The sequence below is a fragment of the Zerene cesonia genome, chromosome 20, assembly GCF_012273895.1.
Source record: "Zerene cesonia ecotype Mississippi chromosome 20, Zerene_cesonia_1.1, whole genome shotgun sequence".
In the NCBI taxonomy this organism is placed as follows: Eukaryota; Metazoa; Arthropoda; class Insecta; order Lepidoptera; family Pieridae; genus Zerene; species Zerene cesonia.
The window spans coordinates 8,732,471-8,742,506 of record NC_052121.1 but is presented as its reverse complement, the minus strand read 5'-3'; the positions used below and the strand labels follow the sequence as shown (position 1 = coordinate 8,742,506).

Here is a 10,036-nt window from a genome sequence, read left to right as displayed (position 1 = left end):
GTGCTCACTATGGCACGCACGGGGTTCCTGATTTACTTCGAATAAATCGGCTTTTTCGTTATTCATTTTAAAATAACGCTTAAATTAATAAGCTAAGCTTAAAAATTCACTTTTATGCACTTCAAAACGTAACGGACTTCTTAAAAATCTATTTTAAATAGTAAAACTTTCTACTTCACTCTCGAAAGTTTAAATATAATGAAATAATATGCTTCAAATTATTACTAAATCTAGCGACTTGCGTACGGTTTGAAAAACGACGCAACAATGAGAACATTTCTGGTGGCTTTCTGGGACTGTGGTGAGTTTTGTCCCCCACCACACACGGCGCCGGCGGGGGTACCACGTGGCGGGCTTTAGTTTAAGCACCATCTAGCGACACATCGGGGAAAAAGGCGATGTACTCTCTCATAAAGGACTTCGGACGTCAAACGGAACACATAATATTATAATTAATATAAAGGTTTCGTTACTTTAATTAATAAAGGCTTCGGAATTACGCATATTCTATCTTAGGCTGAGAGCAATAAAATTGACTTTCAGTTCAAAATTATATTAAACGGATTTGCAAAGGGCTTACGTCACACATTACAAATTGCAACTGTTGCCAAGTTTAGTTTTTGTGCCAAGTCCGAACATGCTAAATGTATATTCAAATCTGACGAAATAATAACTGCCGAATTCAGAAAGTATTAAGCAATGCTACAGGCACAGTTTACCTAGAAAATAATTGAAGACTCCTCCTTTTTTGAAGTTCGTTGAAGCATCCATAACCAATATTAAATAAAAACGTTAGTTAGTTCATAAGTCTAATACAAAAGACGGAACAAATAATGTAATAAGTAATATTGAAATTCTTACACCCAGTCCAGCTGCATTTTCTTGTCTGGTGGGGAATTATCTATAGGAGGATGGTGTATGGGCGGATAGAAAGTTCGGCGCAGACCACGAATCGTCACTCGCATCGGCTCTTCCTTTAATACTTCTAAAAGTGTATAGTCTAAAAGAAGACCAAAAAAATTATTTTACATACATATTTCATAACAATAATTTGGACTCTAGTATTGTATAATTCTTGGTTTCGATAGTATAGATGTAAGTTTAAAAAATCTTTTATACATTTACCATATATATTTTGATATATTTATTTTCTTTGAACAAATAGCTACGTATTATCTACCTAGACAACCTACAATTTTATAGATAACCAATAATGGAAAAGGTATGACATGTCAGGGACTAATCAGAAACCGCGTATACGGCACGCAATTGGGCGGTGACGATTCTAGTAGAGACCTCCCATATTAGATATCGGGTGAAATATCTAAAACATTTATCTGATAAAAAAATTGTTGAATATCTTTCGCAAAATATTTTGACATTCTAAATTATAGCATTTCGTGTAAGTACCAATTAAACTCGAAGCATGAAACTCACTCTCTTGATTTGAAATTCTTAGAATCTAGCATAATTCGTTGAGTCCTTTTAACTACCTAAACAATATTAATAAATAACACGTAATTGGATTAACTTAAATGACATCAAAATGTTTTCAACATATAACGATTATTTACGAATTATCTATCTTTTATAAACATAAAGTTCATATACCAGAATTACGAATGATTTCTCCCTCCGGCGCGTAGAGAACTCTTGGTCTGCTTTTACTGCGAGCTCGTCTCCCTCGCGTATCGTCTGATATTGGGATTGCAGCTACGTTGGCTCTTGAACGTGATCTAGCGAGTAAATATAAATAATAAGAAAGTATAAGAAAGTTTAATGTTATAATTTAACGCATATTCAACATATAGCATGTAGAGCTTGTGGGTAGGGCAAGTGGTCCTTCTGAGCGCTAGAACGAAAGTTATCTAACGCAGATGAAAATAACTCATATTAAATTGTATAAAAATTTCGTTATGAGAGTACCGTCGAATGGGCGATTCTATAGGTAGTGCTGCTACTCCTGGACTCAGAGCTGGCGGTACCATCACGTTCCCCAAATAAAATGTTTCTACGTCAGCAAACTCATTACGAAGTTGGGAGAAACTTCTCACCTATTGAAGAACATTAAATTATTAATAAACCAATATTTTATAACCATAAAAAATAATAGAAATAAATATTTTAGCTGCGGAAGATAATAATAATCAAAATAAAGGAAACCTTCTATAAATGAATTTATAGAAGATATTTTTTCTTGTTTTTTATTTAATATATTTTAAGTGGATATACGAGCTTTTAGTTTTTCACCTAAAGACAATTTCAAACATATAATCCACGTAATAGAAAGCAAAGAAATTATGACTAATTTTTTCCGTTTTAAAAAATAAAGAACAATACTCACTTCTTGTCCGTTGATTGTGTACATCCTCTTTGCTCCGCTCATTTTCAACACTTGACCCAGATCTTCCAAAACCTCTTCGAATGGTTGTGTTGTCCTTAGATTTAATAGCACGCGACACTGCAAATAAAACAATTACTATGGTTTGGAAATTATATGAACATTCATAACATATTTATTTTTACAATATTGCAATTTTTTTAATCACAGCTGCCCTAACAATCAAGTCCATTAATTTCAAATGAGCTCGGACTTTAACAGTATCATTTAACAATCATACGAAAGCCCCATAAGATTTAACAACAGCATATAATTTATGACCTAAATGTGGAAATTGAAACTGTTTCACATAGTTTATCGCCAAGGTTTTTGCATTGAAACCGTCCCAATAAATGGTATGAAAACCTTACTTTGGCTTCGCGTTTAACGCTACTACAACCCTTCAATTTACTAGCGATAAGGGCTCAGAAAAGTACACGTTTACTTAATCAAATTTTAATCGTTTCGTGCTAGTTTATTATAAATAGGAACGTTTCATATCCAAGCTGTAGTTTCATTGAAACCAGTCGTTATTTTCTGACGTCTCACATTTAATCAGCACACTGTATTTACTATTCGTTTCTCGAAGAAATTTCTAACGTAACAACAAATAAAATGTGAAATTGTAAAATTTGAACACGTTAACTATAAAATGTTTAAATGTATTTAGACACGAACCGAATTTCGATGATCAAAATATGTTATTCTTCTAAAATCAAAAAAAAACAACGAATTTCGCATCGAATGTTTTAGTATACGCGTTTATACTTTATATTACACTATTACGCCCCGGCTCCGCCTGGGTTATATGCATTAATTGAAATAATAATAATTATCCTACCTTTTAAGTTGGATAAAACTATGCGCAATAGTGTGCAGATTTGATTAAAATCGGTTGAGTAGTTCGGTTAGGTTAGTGACACGTAATTTATATATATTAAGATAGACACCAAATATCAGAAGGTATTCAGAATATCATGATTATTATTCACAGAGCCGTATCCCTAAGAATGTAACATATAACTTACCTGTATAGAATGGTCCATATTATTAATGATCCGTATGACTCGACCGCTAGAAGCCTTGCCGCCGCCCGGAGGAGGCGCGTCTGACTCGGCCACCGATTGCTTACGCGTACCAGCGCGAGACCAGCCGCTAGCTGTGCTTGTTCCACCGTACCACATGCCGTTTTTTTTGCCGTAGCTTGCGGCCTGTGTAAATAAAAGTATGGACTTTAGGTTCTAGAGAATGTACATTTAAGGGGCTATAAGTTGAATGTTTTTGATGACTTTTGGTTGGTGTAGGACGTAGGTATACGTGTTTTGCAACCTGTGGTGGGGTTGGTGTTATGAAAAAAGGTTAGAAAAACTCTATTACTGTATGAGGGCTTTGTTTGAGTATGTCTTATTGTATAATCTAGCTAGTTGCATTAAAATTAAATTAACAAATATTGTATCTAAGTTCAATATTTAATAAATGAAAACTCTCGTTACAGAATTGGTTATTAATTAATGCATTTTGGTAGTGTGACATATGAAAGTTTAGTAAAATAAGAGTGTGAGAGTTAAGAGTGTTGATAAAATCGATTATGTGTTAGTTTAATTTTTGTGTACTGCGTACATTACAGTCTACCTTCGGTCATTTTAAAATGATCTCAAATTTAGACTGTTTTCTGCCATAGATTTAATAAATATGTATTAACATTTTACCGATACAGTAACTAGCTGTCCGCCCGCGGCTTTGCTCTGAAATATAGACCGTCCGGTGTTTTCTCCGCATACTTCCCGTTTTCGTAGGTTAAATACTATCCTATAACCATTCTCGAATTTCGAACTATCTCTATAAATTTCATCCAAATTGGTTTAGTGGTTGGACAGGAGAAGAGAAAGACAATGTTACTTTTGCATTTATAATATTTATATATTATAATGGGCATTAAAATTACTACTCACTACGCTATTAAATTACTCCGAATTTACAGCATGCCAAGCCGGGGGCAAAAGCTAGTTCCTATATAATTCAATAATTCTCAGGTCACTTAGTTAAACAAAGATTACTGTAACCGAGCTGCTAATATATACTTAACATGGTGAACGTAATTTATCATATTCCACTATATAGTTCGTGATTAACCTTTAAAATGAGTTTTATGCAAATCATTTCGATACTTCATTTAGCGCGTGCGACGCGAACGTAATACGGACCCATTTATCGTCGTTTATTAGAAATTTTATAACCTTATGGAAACAATGCGCCGTGTTACATTTCAGATGTTTTTTGCTATTTCTCAACGTTACCGCTTCTAACCCAGATTGTGTATGACGACCTAATTCCAAACAAATTATACGAAGGAATGTTTATTGCCTCGCATAAGAAAGAGCGGTCGACAAAATATTTTGCGAAATGTATTTTTTAAAGAATGTTACGACGCTGGATTTTATTTGTGTGTTTGCGTATATTATAATATATTTTAACTAATAATAACTAACCTTTTATTAAAATAATATTAAGAAATAAAAATTAGATCGATTTAATTCATAATTAGATATTATATTGACAGGTTTGAAAGATTGACAAAAGTGAGGATTAATAAAGTAGATTAATCATATGCTTACTTTTTTAGTTCAAAAATAAACACATATTTTTTAAATTTTTGTGCTTCTTGTGTCAATTATTTATAGTATTTTTCACTTTTATTACGATATCAAAAAGTAAGTGTTGTAATACAAGATGTTGTGTTGTAATACAGTGTTGCAAAAACAATTAAAGAAAATTAAAAATTATTAAAATTTTAAATTTAAAAAATAAAAATTACATCCCCGCTCGTAAACACTCACCGTGAGATTGTCAGTGATTCTCAAATTCTCTGCACTTTTCGCGTAATATCGTATCCTTATTCGAGATATTTTGCACTACTGTAGGGAACGGCGAGCGACTGACCACTGGCCAGGGTAAACAAAACCGAGTGGACTATAAGTCCTTGGCCGATAGCTGACCGTCCGTCAAGGACAACCCTTATCGTTTCCACGCGTGCAATTAGAAAATCCAATTCGAATGACCCCTGGGAGCTCGTCACGTAAAAACTTTTCGTACACTCAAAGAATGCTTTGCTTTTCTCAAAGGGTCTTCGGGGTTGGTTTTTGTAGCTTGTACATTCACAGAGCGTGTACAAGCGATGAGGGAATATGTCGCAAGCGAGGTCACGTCAGAAATTGCTGCATAGAAAACGGACTGCGGTGTTTTGTGCGATTAATAAATACTTTCGGTGTATCAGTTAATTGACTTCTTTGTGTTACGTGTCACAGCGTAGAAACAATTAAGATCGTCCAGATATTAGATGCTTTGTTTGTTTTTCAATAACTCTAATTATACCATTTGTTGGAAGTTGCTTTGTATTTAATTTACTCTAACAAGATTTTGAAATATAATTAACATAATTCGATTTGATATCGAAAACACTTTATTTGGTACTGGTAACTTTTCCTCCTGCTAAAATATTCCAATTTAAAAAAAAATAAAAAACATTTTGAGTTATATGTATGTTATGTGTAAGTATTTTGCATGTGTGATTACTGTCCCCATAAGCCCATATATACACTATACCATTTTACGAGTGATATGCTTACATGTAAGCGATAAAATACAACTTACTGGCGGTGGCGTGTAGACTGGCAGTGAAATGACGGTGAAGGCGTCGTCGTCGCTGTCCACCATCGAATTAGCTAACCAACGGTATCTGCTTGGGCGCCACACGTTTATTTCTTTTGTAACCAACGTCTTTAATGTAAGCGCTTTTCACGCTGCAAATCTCGTATCAACTTTTATGTGTAAGCGCTTTTATGCTGAATTTTTTGGCAATTTTTCGTTTTAAATAATCAGTTTTAAGGGTTCTGTGAATGGGACAACAACGATGGTTATGAATCGCTTGATAGTTGTTGAACAGGTAGTGAAAATGTCCCATGTGCGTGCGCAGGCAAACAGACGGCGTGTTTGAAATGTCATGTATGAAACGAATGTAGATGTAGTATGTTGTGAATGTGTGTATGTCGTATGATATTATATTTTTATTTACATTTTACTGAAGTTCAGAAACCTCTTTAAATTTTTTCTTAGTACAATGGATCCCCAAAAGCGATCTATTGTTTAACAAATAAAATGTATAAAAATACCGCACCGGAGGAGGTTTTACAGCAAAATAAAAGCACGTATATGTATTTGAAATTTCAAATACCATCATCGGTCAGAGAATATAAATAATGTCTAAATGTATAATGTCAAAAAAAAAAAGCTTTAAAGAAAAACCATTTGCAAATACTGGCTTTAGACGATAGGCTTTTTGAAATGCCGTCATACATAAATATTATAATATGTATTATACTTATGGCTTCACGATTTACTATAAATAAATCCATATAACATAGGTCACGCAAGCTTCAATATCGATATAAATATTTTGGATAACGATAACGAAAAAGAAAAAATCTGCCTACACACGTTTACTTTTTTTATGTTGGCCTGAAAATTTTTATTATGAAAAATTTTACGATTTTTTTATAAGCGATGTAGTAAGTAGTTTTAAGTGGCACTTATAAGATATTACATATATTAATTATATAATCATATATGAAATTAAATTACGAAGTCATATCATTTATCATAGTTACAGCTCACCTCTGCGCCAAGGTTTAGTTACCTAACCCTTTGTTTACCGATGTTTTTCTTTAAGTTTTTCCAATAACTAGATTCGAATAAAACAATAATTTTAAAATTAATACAACGTACATTCAAATGCGCTAACTTTTATAAAAAAACAAACTTGAAAAATAAGATTTTTTTTTTTACCAAAATACTCAGCGATATTTCTTTAAACTTAACGATTAATTAAAATGTTTTTCACATATATTCTGAAGAAATGAGGATAAAATTTCTCACCTATGCTTTTTTTGACTACATTCCACAAAATGTATATTTTATATATATCTTTACTTATATGGAACAATTTTAAATGCATAATGCCATGGATTTATATACAGATTATTGTAGCATTCATATACTTTATTACTCTAAAATTCTAAACGTCTAAAATTAAAAATGTTTATGTAACACGAAACTTTTTACCGACTTGCCTGTACGTTAAATAATTATTTAATTACCAGTTTAAATGTCATTCGCGTTCAGTACCTCTGTTCAAGTTCAAGAACCCATCAGGATCCGAATAAATCTTCGTTCATAATGAACTAGCTTTATACTGAACATATAAATATCCCTCTTCTATTATAAACGCTCAGATTTATAATTATGGTGGATGGTCGGTTCTCTTTCTGGATTATAACAGAGGCTTTATTTACCCTGGATGCAAACTAAATAAAACCATGCTGAAGCCAGACTTTAAGACAAAAAAGGACAACTGACGTTCTTAGAGAGGGAAGTACCACTCTAGATTCTTTAATATGACAAAAATGACAACAATTTTCTATCATATACAAAAAGAATCACGGCGATCGGCTAAAAACCCACGGATTTAACGAGTCACAAAAGCAGAAAAAGTACAGTCGAATGGAGAGATGCTTTGATGTGTAAAAACGTTAAAAGTGGGCAAGTATTAATACTTAGTTTGAGGAAAAGTCGTTTATAGCCGTTTATAAGTAATTAAATATACGTGGTCATGGGCTCATCACGTTACTTCTTATGATTTCTATCAAATGGATATTAAATTAATTGTACTGTTAAGTTTAATAAATTATAAAATTAAAGCCCAAGGAGAAAAGCTCTAAATTTAACGATATATATAATATATTAGCGATTGATTCTTAGACCTTACAAATATTTAAAACTTTTTACAGTTATTTTCTGGATAGTATTTAACTCTTTATTTATGTATTTTTTAACCTTTACTTATATTAAAGTAAATTATTGTTAATAAGAAGGAGAACTTAAAAAAAAAAATTGGAATTTTATTAATTGAGAGAGCATATGAGAAACATTCATAGAACAGTAGTTATTGTTTCCATATTTATGTGATCATCGGTCAAGTACAATGATAACTTTTTAGTGTTTAACATAAAACGGATATGACGTGGGTCCAATGCAAATGAGGTAATTTGCATACAGTGCAACTCCACATCAAAAGATATATGATCGAATGATATCATGCATTTGCTTTTCAATTTACTGTTGTTTATCTATACTAATATAATAAATTTGAAGTTTTGTTTGTTTGTTTGAACGCACTAATCTCAGGAACTATTGGTCCGATTTGAAAATTTCTTTCAGTATTAGATAGCCCATTTGTTGAGGAAGGCTATAGGTTATATATGTACCACGGGCGAAGCCTGGGCGGACCGCTGGTATCAAATTTGAGGCCATGTTCATCAACAAATGAATTCACGAACTTTTTGAGTGCATGAATGCATGAATTCTAAGCAATGGAAGCTTTAATATTTATGAAGTATGAAGAATTTTGTTGTATTTAATTAAGATTTTCTAAATTCAAATTTAGAACCGTTATTAATACGAGTATACGATAATTACAGACGATTTTTTTTTAATTGTAGACGAAAAGAGTTTTTATCACTATCACAAAGACACTGATTGCACCGAGCTCGATTGGACAATTAAGACCATATAAAAGAAACGTCGTAGTTCCTAGACTCCATATGGGGTACTAGGCCCCACAACAGCTGATAGAACCGCACTAACAAAACAAAGCCGCCGCGACTTATCACAGAAGGCACTCAACGCCACCATAACGTACGCGGAAATAAACTTAATGCTAATGAAATAGAGTTCCTATTTCTCATTACAAGGTATGCGAATGAGACGGCGGGTAACGATCAACTATTTGGATTTGAATACATTGTTGGGAGGGGCTGGTTTTGTCCAAGGTCGCTCTCTACCGTCCACGCAAGTTATACTGCCCACTGTAAGTAAAGCCTGATACACATCGACGATATACAATTAAAACCCCTTTATGGAGGTCTCACGTGTAACTAAGACCTACAATGTCACGAAGGGACCGCGATAAGCTTAAGATTACGCATAACAAAATTAAGAATATTAGGCGAAGGTTGCTAAGACCTTGATCCAATTTTTTAATTCGGCGTTTGTAACATAAAGAAAAATTGTTGGTTTTCGTGATAATATTTGGTCTAATAATAAATACGCGGATATTCTAAATGACGTGAGGAAATAAAACAAATACGTTTCAGTTACACGCTCTATTAACCTAAATAAATTTTTGATATAGGATAATAGGGCAACTTTATGAATACAAGGTTTTAAGTTAAATAAACTCAGTTACAGTTGATAAAAACAATATCACAACAAAGCTAATTATGGAGTAAAATTATGCTGGATCTTTAAGAACTGCTATTTATCTTGTTTTATCTATAAATGAAAACGCAATTACTTATAAGTTTTGCGTATAACAACGATACAAGCAAACGTTGCTAATTTATGATGCTACTACGTACAGATAAAAAATGTTATAATTTTGAAAACCAAGATTCAACGACCATACAAGCCATTTATGAATTAATATAGAATAACGTATAAAACTATGTGTGGATTACAGCTTTCTACAAGGTCTATAAACATTATCAAATACAATGAAAGTTATCATATAGTAAAAAGCAAGAATAATTCATCATACGTGTG

General features: G+C 32.7%; 1 protein-coding gene across 2 annotated transcripts in view; it reads right to left on the bottom strand.

Annotated features, from left to right (window-relative positions):
• LOC119835307 (echinoderm microtubule-associated protein-like CG42247) overlaps positions 1–10,036 on the bottom strand; it is a 28,327-nt gene that overhangs the window by 13,174 nt on the left and 5,117 nt on the right. Inside the window, exons 1-6 of one of the 2 annotated variants that reach the window (XM_038360057.1) lie at positions 5,218–5,320; positions 3,409–3,591; positions 2,345–2,461; positions 1,927–2,054; positions 1,612–1,736; positions 862–1,000 (exon numbers count right to left, since the gene is read on the bottom strand). In XM_038360057.1, coding sequence (XP_038215985.1) covers positions 862–1,000; positions 1,612–1,736; positions 1,927–2,054; positions 2,345–2,461; positions 3,409–3,564 — 665 coding nt within the window. In that variant the 5' untranslated portion in view covers positions 3,565–3,591; positions 5,218–5,320. Of the gene's footprint in view, positions 1–861; positions 1,001–1,611; positions 1,737–1,926; positions 2,055–2,344; positions 2,462–3,408; positions 3,592–5,217; positions 5,321–10,036 lie in introns of those variants that run through there. The other variant, XM_038360056.1, reaches the window with a different exon arrangement.